The sequence below is a fragment of the Rattus norvegicus genome, chromosome 18 (genome assembly GCF_036323735.1).
Source record: "Rattus norvegicus strain BN/NHsdMcwi chromosome 18, GRCr8, whole genome shotgun sequence".
NCBI classification, from domain to species: Eukaryota; Metazoa; Chordata; class Mammalia; order Rodentia; family Muridae; genus Rattus; species Rattus norvegicus.
The window spans coordinates 74619425-74642055 of NC_086036.1; the positions used below are offsets into that span (position 1 = coordinate 74619425).

Sequence of the window (22631 nt, forward strand, 5' to 3'; positions counted from 1 at the left end):
GTCCCTGAAAATTAATGCAAGAATCTGAAAAGTCTTAGAAGTTTGAGCCAAATTAAAGATTTGCTCCTACTTTGAAAAGCTCAAGGAGAAAAGAGGAGGGGGTTGTGACTTTACCATAACGGGGGAGAAAACAAAAATTTCCCAGAAAAGATACTCAACTTTCAAGTCAATTAAAATCTGCAGGTATCAATTCATGACATCAATTTGATGTTAGTCTCCAGAAAAAAAAAAGTGGAAGACAGCAGTTTCCACAAGTTGCCATTATTCAGAGCTGCCCCTTACAGATCTGAGGAAGAATGGGTGGCCGCCATTTTGGACAAACCCAAGCCTTTTTCCTAGTCTCCTGGGATACAAACTTCAAGCTAAAGCAATAAGCTGGCTAGAATTGGTTCTCAACTTTTTGTAGACCTCTTTGTCTCTTTTTCTTGTACTTCCAATTTACTATCAATCATTCTTCATGCTCCCGATCCCTGGGTGGGCTGTCAGAGGCATCAATGTTATTAGTCTTCAATGGCCACACTATTGAGAGTCACTGCTCATATAAACTCACTCTGAGGATAAACATAATAGAGGAAGTGTGCAGCCTGGATGGACAAGGTATGTCTGTGGGAAATGAGCAGGTTTGCTGTCATAGCTTTAATAAAAGAACAGGGCTGCTTTATCTGCTGTATAACTTTTTTACTTTGTACCAAATTGGAAGCCCGTTCCTTCTGGTGCCGGTTCAATTCATAAGGCTGAAGTAAGAGAAGTCTTTGGCTGAAGGACGCAGTAAACAATATGAACTCTGAAGTGCTACTTCGAGGGATCCTGTCAAAGGGTTGCTTCTAGCTCTGACCTGAGCAACACTCCTGAGCCCGCAGCACAAGTGGCCTAGAGTAGCTGCTAAGAAAACACTTTTAGAGAGCCACAGCTAATTGGCTTATGAGAAAAAAAAACATGATTGGAATTTATTAGTTCTGTTTCTAACCAACTGAAGTGCATGGCTTCGGGCTCAACTTCTATGTGAGTCACTAAGGAGCTTCTTGTAGAACATGGGCACGTTCCTCAACAGAGAGCAGATCCACACTCTGGAAGGCGCCCCGTCTGCAAGCACATGGGATGCTTTGCCTAACGTGCTATTTACTTTACTGTGTAAGGTCCTCATTTGGAGCAAAGAAAATGACCTTATTTTTTTGCTATTTCAGATCTTTCCTAGCTTGGCTATGCTGGCTTTGCACCCCAGTCTCCTTTCTTCTTTGCAAACTTTTCATTTGGAAGCTCAGTTTGTTCTGCTTTTAACTAGATATTCTGGCACCTCCTCTTTTCAGATCTCTGACTACCTCTCATTGGCTTCCAGCTTCCTGCTGCTCTTTACCTATTCAGATATGGCCCAAGTATCTGCTACATACATAGCCAGCTATTTAATATACTGTGTGCCTTCCCACGCGGCTAGTGGTCTTTGACTGTCACCCACTCTGAATGTTCACCATAGAGAAACCAGTCTGAGCTAGTCCTAGCTCTGATATTCTTCTCCTGAACATCTGCACTGCCCCTGGCCTAACCCTCTGCAAACCCCAGACTGTTTTGCTGCTATTTTGATTTTAGGTGAGGACAGGGAAAGCCCTCTGTTCATTATCAGAACTGCTTTCTCTGCCCTAAGGTAAGAAAGGCTCACACGGGGAATTCCCAGGTAAACTTGTTCACGCTCAGTGTAGCCGGAGACAGCGACCGACACCTGGCAGGCTGGGTTAATGTGCCAACCAGGAGCCTGGGACTTCCGCAGCTGAGAACAGTAGCCCAGTTGATAAAGGGAAGGTAATTCCTGTGTGGGAATGACTTGAGGCTTCCAGGTGAATGACGTTCGTGTCTCTGTAGTCATCAACACTTTCTAAGGCCCATTTAGAAGTAGGCAGAGGGAGAAAAAGAAATAAAAAACTAAACCAAAACAAAACAAAAATCTCTCTGTTACTGAGCATCAATTCTACCAATTATGTTGTGCTATTGTCTAATCCTTCCAATATCAGTCAGAAGGAGGCAATGCCTCCCTTTGTGATGATTAATGTTGCCTGGTCACTTGGCACAATCTAGAATCACTTAGGGCACACGCCTCTGGGCATGCCTGGGATTTTCTTGATTGAGTCTATTGAGTTATGGAGACTCACCCTAAAAGTGAGCATACCATTCTGTGGACTGGGTTTCTACATTAAACGAGAGAGAGAGAGAGAGAGAGAGAGAGAGAGAGAGAGAGAGAGAGAGAGAGAGAGAGAGAGAGAGAGAGAAACATGGGCATTCATTTCTCTGTGCTTCCTGACCCTGACTTTGTGAACAGCTCTCTAAGGCTCCTGTCTCCATGCCATCAGTTCCATGATGGACTGTGCTCTCAAACTGAAAGCCAATTAAACTTTTCTTCCCTTGAGTTGCTTCTGTCAAATATTTTTCTCAAGGAAGGAGAAAAGTAATGGACATACTATTTGTCAAATGAGAAAACAAAAGCAAGACCTACAGGTATTAAGAGGAATAGTGAAACTTTCAATGCCACGTATTTCCAACCCCCATGTCCAAGTATTTCCTAAATACCATATGATTTAACAGTATCCACTCATCTATTAAGAGTTCTTAGAGACTAATATAGGCCAGGGTCTCTGTCTCTGCTAAATTAGCTATGAGAAGATCCAGTACTGTGAAAGATCACTCTAGAGATATTCACTGTAAAGTGCCATTGTTTGAATGTCCTTCACAGAACTGTAGATTTGGACATTCAGTCCACATTTAATGCCTCTTTTTTGGGATGCTTTATAAAACCTTTTGTAGGTATGACTGAACTGAAGGAAGTAGAACCTATGGATGTTAGGTTCTGACATTAATATTGTGTGTCCTGGTCCACTGACATATGAGGAGACCCCACCACACGCTCTTGTCACGATTGCTGCATTGTCCATGTGTGCCACTCTACCCTCTCAACCTGTGAGCCTAAATAAATAAATAAATCCTTCCATTCTTTAAGTTGCATTTTCTCAGGCATTTATTAGAGCAATGAGAAAAGTCAATAATGCAGGAAGCAAATTCTTTGAAGGCTTCAAAATGTTGTCTCTACATGAATTTTATGTTATCATCTATGTATGGTACCCACCAAGTAGAACTAAATGAATAGGACAACACTTTTATAAGAAGTGATGGCCAAGCCAAAGAAACCCATGGGCATGAGATTATTTTCTCTTCTGGTAGTGGGGTTTAAAGTTCAAAAGGAAAGGAATTACCTGAAAGACAGTTCTGTAGAGAATGGAGGTTATAGATGCTTTCTTTACATTAAATTAAAACCACTGTACACGTAAAAGTACATCATCTAAACAAGAAACCTACTCACGATAAAGGAAAGACTTTGATCTGTGCAGGGTATGACATACTTTATAGAGTAAAACTATGTTTGGTCTTAAAACCTTTCCTTTATACTCTTCCTCAGAGCCTATGGATGTCCCATCTCCATAGCAATGGGTGGGGAAGCAAAGGAAAAGAACGGCATACTAGAAACTCATGTACAATTCAGGACCCTACACTGCTTTGGTAGACAAAGAACATGGCACGTTGTTTACAAAGATCAATTGGCCGTAGGTTGGGTCTTTTCTCTCATGCTCCTGAATTCTTTCATTTTCTTTCGGGAGTGATAATATAGTTTAGGATTTAGCAATGATTGTTTGTAGTTTTACACGGATCTTTAAACTGCCTGACTATAATTTATATTAAAATCAGCAAGGCAGAGACAGAGCATAGTTTGCAGCATGTTGTGAGAAATGGAAGAGAACTTTTCAGAAATACAACACTCTCATAAGGTAGATCCAGACGAATCAGACTCGATGGAATCTCCTAGAAGGCGTGTGGCCTTGCTTTTCTATGTAATGGACACAGGTGAAGGAGGTCTACCAGTTAGCCTAGTCTTTCCTCGTTTACATAAGGCCCAGGGCGGCTGTAGACAGACTTCCCCATTAAAACCTCTGCTTGTCTTGCAATCAACTTGCCAAGTGGCCTTTATGTCACCTATAGAGGGTTTCCTTGTTGAGGCCTAAGGTTAGAATTCTGTAGGCAATTTTAGTTCCACATTATCCCAGAAACACCAAGGCAAAGCCACTCCAAGAGTTTGATTTCGATGATTATGTTTTGACCAAAAGGCAGTAATATGTACATATAAAATAGGAAATTCTTAGTGCTAGGGCATACTGGTATTCTTAAGAAGTCCTGAAGAATGCTGTCATCACAATGTATAAACAGATATTCTTTGCTGGGGCGGACTATTTTACAACATTTCTCTTTATTCAGATTCATTTAGTTGCCAAGGACTCTGAGAACATTGGTTTTACATGATATTAATTCTTGTTTAATCCAACTTTGCCAAACCCGTTTGATCATATGATCGTCTTTCAAGAAAACATCTATAAAATTCTAGATAATATGGCTCAGAAAAGGCTGGGCAGGGTTATTTTTGCATTTTCTGATACGGAAACTGAGATTTGAGGTTGTGAAGGAAAGGTCCATCCAGTGAGAATCTCAGAAGGTTAGCGTAGCCTGACTGCCACTCACACTGCTGTGCTCATTCAAAGGTGTATGTGCCCTAATGAGAGCAAGGCAGAGACAACATTCCAAATGGGTTGACAGTGCTTCTCCTTTGCAGTGCTATAATTCTCCTTTTTCTTTTTCAAAATTTTCCTCACCAACATATATTGCCTTAGGTGTCTGGAAGTTAGGAAAGATAGATGGATGAATAGATACGTGATAAATGATAGATGATAGATAGATAATAGACAGATGATAGGTACAATAGAAGATAGATAGATAGATAGATAGATAGATGATAGACAGATGATAGATGATTGACAGATGATAGGTAGGTAGTAGATAAGTAGATAGATAATAGATGCATACATTATGTTCAGAGTATCCTTCATAAATACCAAACTCATGATGAGTGACTTCACTGCCCATGGTATCTATTGGTTAAAAACCTCTTCACTATGCCAAGACAATCAGGTATAGTGGGCTGGAAGACCTTGCATGCAGGTAAGAGTCTCTTTATTGACACACTTCCATTTATGCCTTTTTGGCTTGCTTGTGGGTCACTTGGAGTTCTTGCCTTTTAATTCCTAAGTGAGTTTGGAAAAGACTCGGTCCCAGAACTGAGTGTGTGGACAAAAGTCATGAGAATGACCTTTGGGGGCTCTGAATGATGAGTGTGGCTGTGGAAAGGGTGGCAGAGAGAGGAGAACTACATAGGACACAAAGACTTGGGCAAATGCCAAGCTGGTGAGGTTTTACATTTACATGCATTGAGTATTCTCTTCCAGAAAAATTGAGGCTCAGACAGATTCTCCAACTTGACTGTGTCCTAAAACTAGGAAATATGGAATCTGGGTTGTTTCCCCCACTTCAGCCTACCCAATCTGCCTATGCACCTTGCTAAAAGTCTTCCTTACAGATTGTACTTGAAAGTACCCCGTGCCCAGTTGCCAATTAGGCAGGTGCCAGTGAGGTCAGTTTGTCCCTGGGGAACACTTTCTAAATAAACTGGAAATCTGTCTCTCTCAGCAGTTTCTGCTTGTTTCTGGTTTTCCTTCATAGAATATTTGATTTAGCAGCAATTTTAAATTTGTTGTATGCATTAAAAGAAAAATAGAGAGGGGGACTAGGACATTATACTCATCTTCCTGTTGTCAGAGATAAGAAAGTGAAGGAGAAGGAGGTGATGGGTTGAAGGTGTGAACCCCTGTTCTTTATCAGTTGGGGTTTTGAAAAAGGTTTATTGTTCTGCCTTAGTCTCTGCTTTGTCTTCTGTAGCTCAGAGCTCACTCTCCTGCTTCTTTCACATTCCTGTTTCTCTCCTAGCATGAGAACACATTGCAAGTTACAAGATAAAGGCAACTTGGTTCTATTGTTATGTATCTTCGAAACATGCTTAGCTCCCAGCTCTAAATGGACCACAAAATACAGGTGATGAAACACTCTTTCAAAATCACCCTGCTAGAGACTCTCATCCTGGTGCATGTCATACATATAATGTCACATAGCATGATGAGCCACTCCAGACTCAAAAGTCTTTTGGGAAGTAGTCACTAAGATTGTCAACCAGTGTAAGTTTCCCAGGACAACCTGATGTTGAAGACAGGGAAAGATGGTCAACATCATGTCTTCTATGTGACCAATCTTCAGAGGGCACCCACCCACACTTTACTGAGACTGCACTTAATGGATTGATATAAGCTTCATGGGGGCATGAGGCCATGTCACAGAACTTCACTGAGGTCACTGTTGAAAACATCAGCTTCCCTACAGGCAGAAGGAGCACTAGCTAATTCTCCATTCATACTGAAGAGAAGGCTTGATTTAACAACTAGCTCTCATCCATCAGCAGGGGAGTCACTGATGCCACAACTTTGTCTCCCTACTTTTAATATGTCATAATTTAATATTTCATTTTGGTTTTTTTAGGGACAATCTTGTCCTCAAGGGTATGGATGGCACAAGGTCTGTCTCCTGTTTGAAACCAGGAACAATATAAGCCAACTGTCACAAATGGTGGTGTAGTAAATGACACGCATTGGCTGAAATATTTTGTGCGGGCATGCCCATCCTTCTGACTCTGAAATATGGCGCTGTCCTCTCTTAGGTTCCTACTTGAGAACCACAAAATGGAGTTAAGAAGGAATCCAGACAAATCATGTTTTAAGTAGGCTTATGATTTTTGGCTTGGAGCCACATTCAGTTCTACCTTGGCTCACATGTGGCTTTGGAGCACGTTAGGCATATCTTAACTGGGGAGCTCTATCTGTAGAAAGCTGTGCACACACCTATGCATGGGAATGTGCTCGCACACCCACACTTTTGGAATGAATGAATGGAGAGGTGTCTGAAGCACACAGCAGGAGCCTTGCCATCCCGATCTACCCTGGCTTTCTGGGGTTGTAAACTTTAATGGATCTTCATCTTCAGCTGGCAAACCAGGCATGTGCAGCAGCACCTAAGAGTTGGAGGGCCTGGGAATCCAGGAGACTTGGTTGACAGGGACATCCCTGTCTGCCTTCGAACTAAGAGAACCTTTTTTTTTACCCCCTGAGGCCAAGCAAAGTGGCATTTATCACAAGCACCAAGAGGAAAAAGCAGGTGCAAAGATAAACAGACTGCTTTTCATCAGGCAGATGGAACAGAAATGGTCCCCATTCTCCAGGTCTTGCTTTCAGGTGACAGTTGAGCATGGGGTGTCTCATCAACCTTTAGCTTTTCCTCTGCACTCCCAACAGCCACAGATCTAGCTTCCACCCCAGCTGTCAGGCCAAAGCACTCCTTTAATGCCCACGATTAGTGCCTTCCTCAGTTGGGAGTGCAAATGGTGGATTATAGCCCACTCTTCAAAGAAACTACAACCAGTGGAAATAGGAAATAGAAAATGAATGCTCCTACAGTCTGCAATTTTGTTCCCTCTGTATAATGCAGAGGGGCATAGAAGGAGCAGATCTCCTCTCTTATGATTTCAATATTTGAAATTATTTGTATGTCTGAAAATCAAGTTATTCTAAAGGGGAGACAATGAAAAGCCCTGGACCCCCATTTGCTGGTATTTAAAGCTTAATGAACTCTTAGCCAGTTCTCCACCCAGAGCTGTATGTGGTTGCTTCTTAATGGTGATCTGTCCAGTGTTCCAACATGCCAAGAAGCCTTACTGTTAATGAGAAAAGTGTATTTATTAAATAGAGAGCTTTTCCGAACATTAATATAGTGACCAAGTACTGGTAAACCACTGTGCTATTACACTGAAATCCTAGAGAAGAGAAGAAACCCTGGGTCCAGCATGCTCCAGATTCCAGCTTGAAAATAATCTCTCCCAGCTGTGTATGAATCTGGACAGAGAAAAGGACACTCGGAGCTCAAAACCTTTGGGTGCAAAAGATTCTCTACAAATGCACATTTAAAGTAAACAAAACCCATCAGGCCCAGGCAGGAGACCGGTGCCTGATTGTCCTAAACGCATCGCACTGGAATCTGCAATTGGCAAGGTAATTGGCGTTATTACAGCTGATGGGGAATTTCTGATGCTGCCCAAGCTCTTTTTTTGAAATAATACTCAGCCATTTAATTTGTCCAGCTCTCATTTAGCTGATTACTCTTTTCTGCTGGAGTTATCAAGAATGAAGGCCGCTTGCCTCTCGAAACATCAGCAGGCTGAGACTCACAGGGGCTTCTCCCTGTACCACCCTCCCCTTTCTTCTTACCTAGCCCTGCCTCGGGCTCCGGCTCACAGATGTCATGATACCAATAACGCAGTAAGTTCAAAGTGGGAGAATCCAGCTGCTTTAATTGAAAGCTGTGTACCTTGGATCCCAAGCTCAGAGATAATTGAAGCTATGCTGTGAAATCATGGCAAAAGGAAAGAAAAGGCTCGAGAGAATTATTAGCTAAAAATATGACCAGCAACAGAAGACATCTTCTGTATAAATCCTCAGGCCAGATGGCATTACGGAAATATCAGAATTTGTCCACATACGTTTTTATGTGGGGGGAAATCTGTTTTAAACTTTGCTCCACAAACAGCCCCTCTTTGTAGAATGGGCTCTACAAATAGCTCTGGAAGGTCTTATTGTTTTGCTGGAAGCACACAGGGTTTTGTTCACTGTCCCTATTTCGGAATTTCTGTTCCTCCCCAGATTAGGGAGAGGCGAGCCAAATTCAGACAGCTGTGTTTTCTCACAATGCCGACCAGGCTGGCAGACACAGACCTCTCTTGGTAGTCTGTGAGCTACTTGCCCTGTTGGTACATGATGGATGGATAGAGTGGGAGAAGCAAGCGCTCCGTGGTCAGCATGGTCGCTTTAGCAGGTGCCACTGAAGTTACATTGATAGAACCCACGTGCTCTGGAAACGCCTCTTGTCTTACTCTGACATAAGAAACTGATTATGGATGACAAAAGTCATCACACTCTTGCGCCTTATGCTCTTCCTTCCAGACAGTGACTTACGTTATTAATCCTTCTTCTGCAGGGTAGGGGGTCAAGGAGAATTTATGGAAATAAGTTTAGGAGAGCCATTAAAATAAGTCCACACTCTGCTGGTTGGAAAGCTCCTGATTCATTTAAGATAAATTTTAATATTTTGTAGATTTTTTTTCTTCTGGGAGTAAAAGCTCTAATGCTCATTTTGAAAGTATCTTACGTGAGGAGGAAGGAATGCAGAATGCACGGTGGCACGCACTGTGGGTGTTCTCCCAGGCCAAGTAGCCTTACCCGTCTTGTTAGCTGATAACTGTCAAGCTATCTTACCCCATCCTCCTCTGTGGACACAGCATCTGCAGTTGCTCACTTCAGATGGCAACTGCCATGAGGGGACAACTGCAAAGGGCTCAGGGGTCACTGCTATTCTTTGATTTGAGACTATGTGCTTTTGGGGGGGGTGGGGCAAAGTACAATGCCATACTCGACTCCTATTACCTTGGGGGATTGTAATTTGTTCTCTAACTTTGACAACGGGTGTCTGTGACCAATTTTAATTATGTAAAATTCAGAGTAATAAGAATTGCAGTACATATATGGAGTTCTTACTGCATGCCTAACATGGTTGAATCCTACTCAAACTAGCATTGAACAGGTATTCTTCCACTGACGAGATCGCAGTTTTCATAAAAGTTAGGTAGAATATTTTTTAAGGAAGCCATACCACTAGGCAGAGACAGACAGGCTGCTCAAGCATACCAGTGTAAGCCCAGAACTGGCCTTCTTAACTGCTACCCTACAAAGCAATGGAAAAGGCTCTTTTTCCTCTTCACACGGGAACTACAAGGTGAAGGAACGTTATGTTTTGTTAGTAAGCACCAACTGTTACCACTTACATGTTCACACGTCTCAGCCCTGCTTACATGTCTTTTGACCTGTGTGGCCATTGTCTGGAGCTGAGATGGAGAAAGGGTCCCATCAGAGGCTCTGGTCCATAAGATTTAGAAATCGAAGAGATATGAAAGGATCTTCATAATTGGAAATTAAACAAGAGGGAAGATGGTGGCCATTGTTAGGCAAGAGCAGAACTGTGGTGGAGACAGATTGCACACTGAATGCTGCCTCCAGTGGCCAGCAAGAAGATGGCCAAAAGAAGGGAGAAGCGGGGCTGGGGATTTAGCTCAGTGGTAGAGCGCTTACCTAGGAAGCGCAAAGCCCTGGGTTAGGTCTCCAGCTCAAAAAAAAAAAAAAAAAAAAAAAAAAAAAAAAAAAAAAAAAAAAAAAGAAAAGAAGGGAGAAGCAAGCTGCCCCCCAAGAAGACTCATCTCCTAGGGGTCTTCTAAAGCTTTCAAATGTGTCTTTGGTAGATGGGGAAAGAGATGGAGGGATACGAAAGTAGAGGATGCCAGGCAGAAGTAGAACTAACTTTAGAGGCAAGATCATTTGTTGGCTGGAGAAGTAACCTTTCTGCATGAGGCAGGTTGGGAACAATCCTGCTGAAGACTTTATGAAGAAACCTCTCAAAGCACTAAAGGGGAATTAGCATTTACTTCATGGCAGTAATTCTCAAACCTTCAACTATGGAGGAAAGCCTTGTATTATAGCAAACATTCACACAAAAAGGCGGTTGGTTGTATGACTCAGCTACAGTGAGCACAGATGTTTGAGATGTAGAGGCCTCAAGTAAGAAGCACTGGGAAAGACCTTCTAGAAAGTTCCCATGTAGGCTCTTTTTATAATAAGGAAAAGAGAAAGACTAGATCACAGAAACTAAAACACAGGGTCAAGGGAAAGTGTCCCAGGATAATTAGACTCAGAAGTCTCAGGGTATTATAGGGTTTATCTCACCTTTCCTCCTTGTTGCTAAGATTTGATGTTTTTGTTTTTGAGAAGAGAAAAACTACACTTAAAAGAACAGAGAGTATTGTTCACGGTAAGTCTCAGCCAGTCATACCTCATTTTCTTGTGTTCCTCTTCTGAATATTTGAACTTGAAGCAGCATTTGGAGGCCCTACATTAAATTTGGATAGCCTAGCAGAGGTGGCCTCCACTGATTCCATTGATAAAGCGACAAACTATCTCTGGGTAGGAAGAACCCCTTGATCTTTCCCTCCTCCCTGTTGTTTATCAAGTTTCCAGGGTGTGAAGGCTTCCACATTTGGTTTAAGTTGGCTCCACCTGGGCATGCCTCTGGAGATGGTCAAAACATCTTGGAAGTCAGAAACAAAATATCCACTTGAAGTCTAAAGAGATTTAGTATCCCAAGAGAGCATATTAAGCCATCAGAATATCCCTCTTGAAACTAAAGGCTCTCTGGAAAACACCTCTCCAGGACTAAATGCCAATGCTGGTTCAAAAACAAATAAACAAACAAACAACTCTAGCAGTGCAAAAAAAAAAATGTAAGCCTATTACATGAAATTCATGATTTTACATATGAAAACCAGTTATGCTCATGAGAATTTTAGTACAGTATATATATTTGCATGCGAGCAAATAAATTTTGTTAAAATGGTCTGTTATGATCACAGGTATTCATATCTGCTAAGAAAATAATTAAAATTTTGGCTGCCTTTTGAATTACAGGAAGAGATATGCATGTTTTGTCTAGCTACTCTAAAGGCGACAAGATACCTTTCCAGGTGGTGCTATTTTCTCTAGAGGGGTAACATTATTCATCAAACAAAGATGTAGCTATGGGCTCACAAAATAAAAAGACACCATCCAAATGTTCTCCTTTCATTGAAAGTAGGAAATGATGACAGTAGAAATCAGAATAGAGTTTCCCAGTGATTTGTACGGAAGCACTAGATTGCCCCTCCAGCCACTATTTTGCCATGAATATTGTGAAACGTTAGAAAGTCTGTATTGCTAAGAAAACCCTCACATTCTCGGATATCCTAGAGCTATCAGGTTGCTGTAAATATCTCTAAATGCTTAGTTGCTAGCCGTTAACTGTGTGGACCAATAGAAGACACTGCACAGGTTACCCTAGTGTGCACCGCACGCTTTGCACAAACAGAATAACCTCCTGTGTCTCCTGAGAGCATGACATAACAGCTGAGCTGATGTACAACCAGCCAGATAAAAGGCCTTGAGAATAAAAGCCAAATGTTTCCAAAGCAACCACCTCAGCCAGGAGGACTCGCAGATGCACCTTGCTGCAGCAGGCAGGGGAATAACGCAGACTACCACACCTATGCAGTTCCTCCTCCTCAGGGTAATGTAATAAAGATGAACCCTTTAGATACTGTTAGATCCAGAAAAACAAAAACAAAACAAAACAAACAACAAACTCCCACAGAAATAACAAGACCCTAACATCAAACACTATCATTGGCTACTCTACAATCTTGGGCAAATTTCAATTGTTAAATGGAAATAGTAATGGGTAGATGTGTGAATGGCTGCACACAGCCCATACTCAGCCAAACTCCCTCTGCCTGGGTTGTAGCAGAGTAAGATATCACCTAACGATGTTGCTATGGGAGGTCGACTTCAGGGGGTGAATTAAGTCCATAGCATGTTCTGGCCAAAAGAGTCTATTCGGGTGGGAGACCATTCACATCCCCTCTCTTCCAGTCATCTTTTCTACTGAAGTCTTTGTCCAGAAAAGGAGATCCCCACTTGCTGTCTGGGGAACTTCTGACATGACTTGTGTCTAGACCAGTCTAGAAGAATGCAAGCTCAACTATCATAGTTAATCCTGGAAATCCTGGGCTTTTGTGTTTTCCACAAGTTCCTCTCAGAATTTTCACCTGTCTTGAGGTATCTCTCAGTTTTAAAGTATGAGGTAGCAGTGAGGTGAGCAAGCAGTTAGTAATGACAGAACTTTCTCATGTTCTGTCTGGTTTTTGAGATGATTTCCCCACCCACAAAGAGAAGAAGTCAATGTGTCTCCCGTGGCTATGTTTATTTTCTTCTTGGGCCTGGTCTCAGTTCTCTGAGAGTGAGAGAGAGGAAGGGAGGGAGGGAGGGAAGGAGGGAGGGAGGGAGAGAGAGAGAGAGACAGAGAGACAGAGAGAGACAGAGAGAGATCGGATAAAGAAGAAAGAAAGAAAAAGAAAGGAAGGAAGAAAGAAAAGAAAGAAAGCGAGGAAGAAAGGAAAGACTGTGAGTTTGGAGAAGAGATGAGAAAAAGTTCTTGGGCAAAATGGAAGAACTCAGCATGCTTTGCAGCAATCTTTCTATTACTTTAAGATGTAGAAAAGCTTTTCCTTGGTATCTGACTCAGAAAACTCAGTATGCTTTATGGAAATGAAGAGCTACGTGAGTGGATCTTACTCATGGTCAGACTAAACTTGAATTATCTTTGCCAAGGAAATCATGCCATCTTAGTTTTCATGTCATTCTGACATAGCCTTGGGCTACCTGAGAAGAAAGTCTCAATTAAGAGATTCCCTAGATCAGAGTGGACTATGTACCTGTCTGCGGGGGATACTGCCTTGGTTGTTAATTGGTATAAGAGGGGACAGCCAGCATGGGCTGCTCCAGTCCTTGGGCAGGTGATCATGAGTTGTGCCAGAATCTACCTCAGCACCAGCTTGTGAGCCAGCCAGCAAACTGCACCCTTCATGGTTTTTCTGGTACTTCTTTGGCAAAGGCAATACCCCATGGACTAGCCAGCAAGCTTGTAAGCAGATTCTGTTTGAGTTACCACTCTGATTTCCCTCAATGATGGGCCAAAGCTTGTAAACTGAAATAAACCACTTTGTCTCCTAATTTACTTTTAGCCCAAGTGTTTTAATCAGAACAACAGAAAGGAAACTAGAAAGTCTAAATTAAAACGGAAAGCATTCGTGGCTAAGAACACTGATGTTGGAGCCAGATTTGAATTCAAAACGGACCTTTGATGTTTATAAGCCCTGTGACCTTCATAGTTGTGTCTCCACCTGTTTGCTTCTGAACGGGGATAAAATAATTAATGATTCCACAAATCACTGGAAAGATGAAATACATGAAATATATGAAAAGTTTGCAAAATCCCTACCTACCTATAGGACATTTGGAGGAAGTAAGTGCACTGGCTGGTTCTGTGTGTCAGCTTGACACAAGCTGGAGTTATCACAGAGAAAGGAGTCTCCCTTGAGGAAATGCCTCCATGAGGTCCAGCTGTAAGGCATTTTCTCAATTAGTGATCCAGGAGGGAGGGCCCATTGTGGGTGGTGCCATCTCTGGGCTGGTAGTCCTGGGTTCAAGTCAGGGAAAGCAATCCAGTAAGCAGCACCCCCTCCATGGCCTTTCTATCAGCTTCTGCTTTCAAGTTCCTGCCCTGTGTGAGTTCCTGTCCTGACTTATGGAAGTGTAAGCTGAATAAACCCTTTCCTCCCCAACTTGCTTCCTGGTCATGGTGTTTTGTGAAGGAATACAAACACTGACTAAGACAGTAAGTCATTAGCACATAGATATTCAAGCAAAGGCAGTGTGAACACATACTAACACATTTTGCTTGAGGTCAATGGGAGCTGGGCGCTCTGGAAATGCCAGAGCCACATTTTAATGTTTGTATTTGTTGATGCTGAATTTATGGGCAGCTGGCTTCCATTCAAAGTCAAGTCAGATAACAGTGATTTTGTTCTGACTGTAACAAATCAACTATGAAATGGTGTAGCTAACTGCAGAAACATCTAAATATGAGCTAGATATTAGAAAATCCTAAGGAACCAGCATTAGATTTGATGGCCTGTGATTGTTTTTAAGGCTCATATTAGTTTGAGAAGCTTAACTGGGCATTTATTTTATAAATAAAATGAAATGATGACTGGGGTTTGATTGAAAATAACCCTCATAACTAAAGCCAAAGTAAATGGGAATATAGAAGAAATAAGGCTGGTAAATAGTGCTGATTGCTGAAGCGGCCCCAGTGCTGTATGGTGAGTAAGTCACCAGTGACTTTGTCAATGGATGGTCAATTGCTAATAGTTTACAATTGATGAAAGGACTATAGAAACCATGGAAATAATCAATGAGACCAATAGGGTTTTTTTTTAGAGCATATCAGTGTGTGTGTGTGTGTGTGTGTGTGTGTGTGTGTGTGTGTATCTGAGACACACAGAAAAACATGGTAGGTTGAATAACAGAGAGATTTCTGTTGCCTAATTGCCATCTGACTCAACAAGAATCCTTGTAAGATCCTTGTCTGATACTCTCTCTGGTGTTCAAAATTACCTCTCCCCTCCCTGAAACAGTTCCAGATTTTAGAATTTTCAGCCAAAAATATTCTTTATGATGGATCGTTTTATGGATATAACATATAATATATCCATAACGTAACATACATGTGTAATATAGTTGAAAACTTTAAAATAGTTAAACTTTAAAGTCCAACTATTTTTCTAGATTTCTGAGACCTGAAAATTGGCTCTAAGTCAATTCTAAGTATTTTTTTTTAATGTAGCACCTTCAGAAGGAGGCACAAAAAGTAAACTTCCATGTTTCCAGAACACAGTCCAAGCACTGCCACTATGGCTCACTTTCATATGGGCCTCACCTGCCCTGGACTAAAGTTCCCACCTCATAACTCTTCCCTGTTTTCCTAGCCCAAGTGAATGACACCTTGACTTGGAAATCTTTCACATTTGCTCTATAGAGAGATCCTCTCTTCTTTGTCTGCGTTTTTAAATAATTTATTCTGTACTTCTCCAGTGGAAGGAATACCTCTTCCTATCTCTCACACAAGCTTCCTTTCTGAGCACTGTAGGCTTTCTTTCTAGCACAATGTCTCATTTAATCCTCACAACAATAAGATACTCTCTAAGACTAAATTTTTTTAATAAAAAATACTCATCAAAGTTACTAGATGTATTTCTCAGAGTCATAAAGATGATTTTTCTGTAGAATATTTTAAAATCTAGAACTGTTGCAGAAGTGGAAGGGTGCTTTTGCATGCCAAAGAGAGACCCATACAAAGATCTCATAGGGATGCTTACTGAGCGCGGAGGCAATTAAGTAATAGTAATTGCTATGTTCTCCACACTAAATTGTTTTCCTACACGTCTCTGTTCCTGTGTGCCCTTGACCATAATATCAGTTAACATTTCAGGAATCCATTATAAATCACTATAGTTCATAAGTCACTCTTACACTTGTCTCATCCTTGTGGAACTACATTATTTTCACTAAAGGAAGGAGCTTCCTTTGCAATGATGGAGAATTCACAGAAGTCAAAGAACCAAGACCCGCAGGCTTTCCTTTTAAAAAGAGCTGAGCTTATTTTAAAGTTGTGTTCTCCCAACACTATGGCTTGAGCTGAATAGCTGGTGAATCATTCAGTCAGATCCCCTCGCTACCCTTCTCTCTCTTCTATATCCCACCTGGGCCCTCACAAGCATGTGCACAAGACTGTGGCCATTTGTCTACAAAGTCTAAGCAATGGCCCCATCTTGATGGGAACTCATAAACAAAATAGAAATGATACCAATAATTGTACACTCTTTGTGTCCTAGATGAGAGGACATTGTCTTCACACCTGCTTTAGATTGCTCTTTGTAGGTCTCAGCCTACAAGAGACAGAATGCCTAGGGAGGACGGACTGGGAAATTGAGGAAGGTCCCATCACCGAGTGCAAGAATAACCAGCTTATGGATGACCTTCCGGTGGTATGGAAAGCGTGCAACGAACACAGAACATAACAACATACATGCACTTTGTGACCATTGAAATTCCAATACATACATATGCATGGTTGTATAGAACACAGACATGCCCTCTTCTCTGTTTCTTTGGTAGAAAAAGCTAAGACTTGCTGTGTTTTTCTTTACATTACAAATCCCTACTTGTAGTCTTTGAATTGGGAGAGGCAGAGGAGAGGGAGGGAGAAAAAGTAAGGTTTATATTTACTGGGCTTTCACTAGAGAAAGCCATTTCCTGTTTCTCTCAGGCATGAAGAGCACTGTGTTTACAAAGGGGAATGTGTGTCCTCATTTCCGATTATTAAAGACCAGAGAGGACAACCTCTATATATCCACCATGACTGGCTGTCAGGTCTGTTCTTGATTTTCACTAGTGTCCCTGGATTTGTCAGTTCTCCTCCTCCAGGTCTCCCTGGCCCTTCTTCATCCCCATTTTGTATCAGGGTCTGGATCTTCTGATGCCTTGGCAATAACAGGGTACCGAGAGGTTATAACCCATGAAAGAGAGGTGAGGTAAAGGCACAATATGCAAGTGGTTTAAGGAGAGAAACATTTCAAATATATGAAACTCTGTTAGAAAGTTGGCTTTTCCACATTCAGAAGTTCAGACGCCAGCTGTGGTGTTCTTTGCTGCAAAGATATAGGACTGTGGGATTATAAAAGCCCCAGCAAGTAGGGATGCTAGAAAGTTTCACAGGAAAAGGAACCAGGGCCCAAGCACCACATCCATCATTCTTAAATGTATCTTTGTGTTGATCCTGGGCCTGGGCTGGAAGCTGTGGGGAAACGTAAGGCATATATGCCTAAGTCGGTACCCCAGAAAACTTCTCTTTTGGAAAAGGGGTCTCTATGTGGTTTTAGCTAGCCTGGATCTTCCTATGTAGATAAGGACTGCCTCCAACTCAGAGATCCTCCTGCCTCTGCCTCCCAAGAGCTGGGAATAAAGGGATGCTCTAGTACACCTGGCTCCCAGAAAGCTTTTGCCTGATCCCTTTTGTGATCTTCCCATAGTGATCCTCAGACAGCACCGCAGCCAGAGATAACGGGACTGCTTCCCACCACAGTCAGCAATGCTCAACTCTCTGCCTTTGTGGAAGCCTAGGAGCCTGGCCACCAGCTCCTCAATACAAAGCATTTGCACGTGAGTAGTGTAGAATCATAAACACGCGGGAGAGATAGATAAAGAGATACGGGGGGAATGTTCCAGCCTAATTTCACTCTATTTCTTTTAATTGAGCTCTGCGTTAACCCAACAGTCTAGAAGTCTTGACTATAATGGCTTTTGTTTTTCACAATAGCACAGTAAGAAAGTCAGAGTAGAAAGCAACCATTTGTCAATAAGAGAGAAACCCTGGAGGGAGAGCACGGACCAAGCCATCCTCTCTTCAGTACCTGAAGTAAAGAAGCAGAGGGTCCACAGTGAAGCTTTTGCCTTTGTGTCAAGCTTGTTTACTTACAGCCTCCCACCAGATCTTGCTGCTCACAAACTACATAAAACCAGTGCGGGGACTCACCTGTGTCTGAAATCCTTTGAGGTCACTGGCTGCAGGGTCACTGGCTGTGAGGAGCTGAAAAGAACAAAGGAGTTTTCCTCAGGATAGCTTCTCAAAGTTTACACACAGCAACCCCAAGACAACCAACCCAAATTACTGTAACCTAGATCAGGGATCCATACAAACAATCAGAAAATGTGAGGAAGCCAGACTTTCTGAGCTTCCCCCCTGGGTATTCGCTGCCTCTCTGACCTCTCCCATGCTCTCTCCCCCTTCTCCTATCTTCCTTCCATGTGCTACCACTTAGTCCAAGGGGTCTAAATTGGGGAACAGAAGCTATAGTTGAGGAGTATTGGCTCCCTGAAATTGTGATATATAATGTAAGTGAGTCCACAGATAAACACATTTCTAGAGGAGGAGGTTCCGGTTTCCTTCCTATTTTCAAAGTATTCCATGATCTGCTAAATTAGGAGTTATTGTTTCATATACAGTTAATGACACTTCTTTTCAACGTGGCTTTTTCTCGTTTTCTCTTCTGTTTGTTTCTTTCTTAAAAATCGAGCCAGTAAAATTGACTCTTAATTCTTCCCACCTACGTAATTCAGTTTCCACTTATTGTAGGTCACTTGTAATTTTCTATTCTAGTTAAGTGTTCATAGCTTATGCTGCAAATGATCACACACAGAATTAGAGGATAAGATTCAATTACATGCTTGTGCCTGCACGCCCGTGCACACACACCTCTGTTAAATCAATATTGTAGGGTAAAGGTAAGGTTTTCAGTATTTTTCCATATTTGGAATGGGGGTGGGGTGGCTGACACCCGTAAACACTCAATGATAACATAACACCATCTGATAGAATCTTCACATTCCAGCTGTTGATTAAAAGATCTGGAAAAGGATGTCAGAACAAGTCAAAAGGGAAAGCTCCTGTTTGTCAAGGGGTATGATGGCCAGCATAGGCCTGGAAAGTGTTCCTGAAAACTACAGAAGACGACTCTATGTTTATTCTCACAATATTTTGTTTGGTTCAGGAAATAGTGGGAGCCCTTCTAGGCTACAGGGTCTTCCATTTGGGAAAACTCAAAGAGGATTATCTAGCTACCTTGTTGACTCTAAGCAGTATTTGAGCCAGGACTGCTGATTCTCCTCAGCTCTGGAGTTGCCCTGCCAGTGGGACAGATTTCCCATTGTAGGATGAAGGCAGCCTGGCTGCACTCATCATAAAACAATCAAGCAGTTACCTAGGAGGTGACCTGCCCAGGCATAGAGCTCATGCACAACACAAGACGAAATCCTTGCCTTCCCTGAGCACCCTGTCCAGAAAACATTCACGCACATGCACGCCAGCAGATAGACCAGAGTCTGGTTCTCGGACTTTGAAGAAAAGGGAAGAAAGGCCATGATGGGGTTGGTGAGACACAATTTGAAAAGAGCCTTTGAAATAGAAGAGAGAGGAAGAGAAGGTGCTTCAAGCACTTTGAAGAACAAAGTCAGGGTAAGGGATTTGCTAATCACTACGTCCCGCACCTTGAATCCATCAGTACAACCACAGCCTCCTTGTGGTGACAGGGAGGAGATTATAACACTCCTGGTACACTGATTACTGTGGCATATACAGCTTTTATTTATTTGTATTCATTTGGAATGCTAGCATCCAGAACAACAGGTTCCACTCCTGCATTTGCACGTAGCTGGGCTGTCTTTTAATCTAGCCTTCATTTTAATCCCATCAACCCTGAGACAGAAATTAATTCCGTTTTACCTATGAGAAATTTGATTGAAATTAAACTATTTTCCAGGCATTACTGAGAACTGCATATGTTTTTGGTTGAAATCGTATATCGCCAGTGATCATGCCTTATCTTCTAGAGTGTGTATGTGAATTGCTACACATCAGAGAACTTTTGGAGATCAAGGTGGTCACAGGGAAAAGGCCGAGAATCAGAACTTTAGTCAAAAGAGTCTCCTGGAGTAACATCATGCTTATGTCCTGATCAATGACCCTTAACTGGCCCTTTCTTCAAGACACTTATTTCTGGCTAACGATCACCTACTCTTCGAGACTTAGCAATATAATGCAAGCCTTTAACTGAGCTGGAAAAGAGGGCGAAGAAGCAAAGACATCAGACAAGCATAAAGCCACCAACATGCATCAGCACATAAGATTCGGCTCCTAAGTGTTCCAGGCTCTTCAACTTCAGCCACCAACCCATCTGGCTCACCAGGCTGGCAGAGACAAGGGACTAAAATATCCATTTCTTAGCTCTGCAATCCTGACAGTGAGGATAAATTACAAGTGTATTCAAAGAATCTTCAAATGTGTAGCATTTCTTCAGATCCATGGTGGGGACTGAGAACTGAGCAAATCCATTTGCAGAGAAATCCAGCAGGCTTGATTATGGTTTGTTATGTCTTTTTTTGGTACTTGACAAAGCTATAATGGACTCGCCCAGCAAAGAAATCTAAATTCCTCTCTTCTGTTCTCTCAGAAAGAAATATGTGTGCATTTTAGTTCTTAACTCCTTAAATTTCTATTTTCTATTGCTGCATATATATTTTTAAGAATAACAACAACATGCCCAACAAGACTCTTGTCTAACAAGCCATGAGTGACACATTATTTGATGTGAGTTCTGCACTTTGGAATGTGTTAGGGAAGTGTCAGAACATACAGTTAGTCACTAAATAACCCACGGAGCAACAGACTTGAGAGGGAAGTGGGAGAGATTGTCAACCTTGAGGTGCAGACAAGAGTGACTCAATTGCTGGGTGTGGAGACGTCTGAGAGACAACTGAAGCTATCGTTGAAGCTGACAAAAGGAAATGGTACTCAGCAGCCAGCACATTTTCTGTGTGGAGAGCATCTCAATGTTACAACGGATTAATGAGCTCCTGAGATGAGAACCACCTCTTTTATCTGTTCTTGGGCATAGGAGAGAATATCGGCTTTTACTTCAGAGTAGAAGTCACAGGTTAAATTTAAGGATGGGTAAGATGCAAAGACAGAGGTTAAACAGCAAATAGATTCCCAACCAGCCAGAAAGAGAGCTCTTGTTTTTCTGCCCATGCAATAGTGACCTGTTCAATGGTCCATGGAAGTTCAGATGTGTCTGTCTCTCTCTGCTGAGTAGGAAGATGCACGGAGTGATGTCAGGGTTGGTGGGTATTAAATAGAGTCTAAATGTCTCCAATATTTCTTCTTGGACATGCCAAGTATTTCACCTACAGCTTAGCATCCATGGAAGATACTATCTGGGCTGGAAATAACTGAAGGGAAGTATTGTGACCTCTCCTAAAAGTGATCCCTGAAAGGGCAGTGTGCTGAAGCCTGTCATGTGTCAGACCACACCGACTCTCCTCCAGGCTCTCAGGCTCTAACCATGCTACCACCAAACACCGGAGATTTTAAGCAGAGCATACACTTGTGATACAAATGCTCCCTAAAGGAGATACCCATTCTGAAATGGTCAAGGGGAAATGGCTGGTTGTCAGGCATTTGAGGTGTGCTACTCAGTTTTCAATTAGAATGACGGTTTCACTTGAAAACAGAGAGTTTTTCACTAAAACAGACGAAGAAAAAAAATCTTATTTTGTAGGTGGAAAAGAGCCAATAGTGACATTAGTAAGATGACATCTCCTAATCCTTAGAAACTTTGCACAAACAGTTGTTGTGTTTAGCGGCAGTCCCGTGGACCACAGTGTCCACACAGAACTGTCTCAGCTTCTAAGGATGACACAGAGACTCACAGAGATTCTATTGGAGCTGAGGCACAGGTAAAATGTGCACAGATTCAAGGGATAGAGAGATGGCTTCACGGTAGTGTTTGTCGTATGATCTTAAAAACCTGGGTTCAGCCCTTGGAACTCATTGTGGAATGTGAGAATTGGCATCTGAAAGTTGTGCACACAGACACAGACACAGACACACACATGCACACACCACTACCAGCACCAGCACCTCCACCCCCAACAACCAAAGCAACCAAATGATGATGATGATGATGATGATGATGATGATGGTGTTGGTGGTGGTGGTGATGATGATGATGATGATGATGATAATGATAATGATAATGATAATAATAATAATAATAATAATAATAATAATAATAAAAAGAAAACAGAAAAACAGGTCATGGATCCTTCACCACTATCTCTTCCCACCATGACCCTGTGTCCATTTGGTACTGAACAACAGTTCAATGTCCAGGACAGCCTTACCGTGTGGGGAGTCTCCATGATAAACAGAGAAGGAAAAGAGAAAAATGAAATCTACCCAGCTCTAGGGACTTCAATCAGGCTAAAGTTGATGGCAAGGATCCCCCCTTTCCCAGGATGGCTGCATGTCTGTAACAATCTCAGTTGGAGAGCCGAGCAGGTACAGGGAGGAGGGCAGGCAGAATTTCATTTAAAAGGCAAAAGAAAGCAAATGTTCTCCTCTCCCTGGTGAAGCAGGGAGCTTTCCTGGGGCCCTGCTCAGTCCAATCTCATTCCCTGCACACTCTACGGCTCTCTCAAACAGCTCATGATCAAATACTAGAAGATGACCCTGCCTTC

General features: G+C 42.2%; 1 protein-coding gene across 3 annotated transcripts in view; it reads right to left on the reverse strand.

The window, feature by feature from the left end:
• Nucleotides 1–22631, reverse strand: part of Setbp1 (SET binding protein 1) — a 361840-nt gene that overhangs the window by 153809 nt on the left and 185400 nt on the right. For 2 of the 3 annotated variants that reach the window (NM_001427626.1, XM_039097203.2), the window contains exon 3: nucleotides 18091–18144. The exons of the other annotated variant lie outside the window; for it this stretch is intronic. In NM_001427626.1, the coding sequence (NP_001414555.1) occupies nucleotides 18091–18144 (54 nt within the window). The remainder of the gene's footprint in view (nucleotides 1–18090; nucleotides 18145–22631) is intronic. 3 annotated transcript variants of the gene reach the window in all.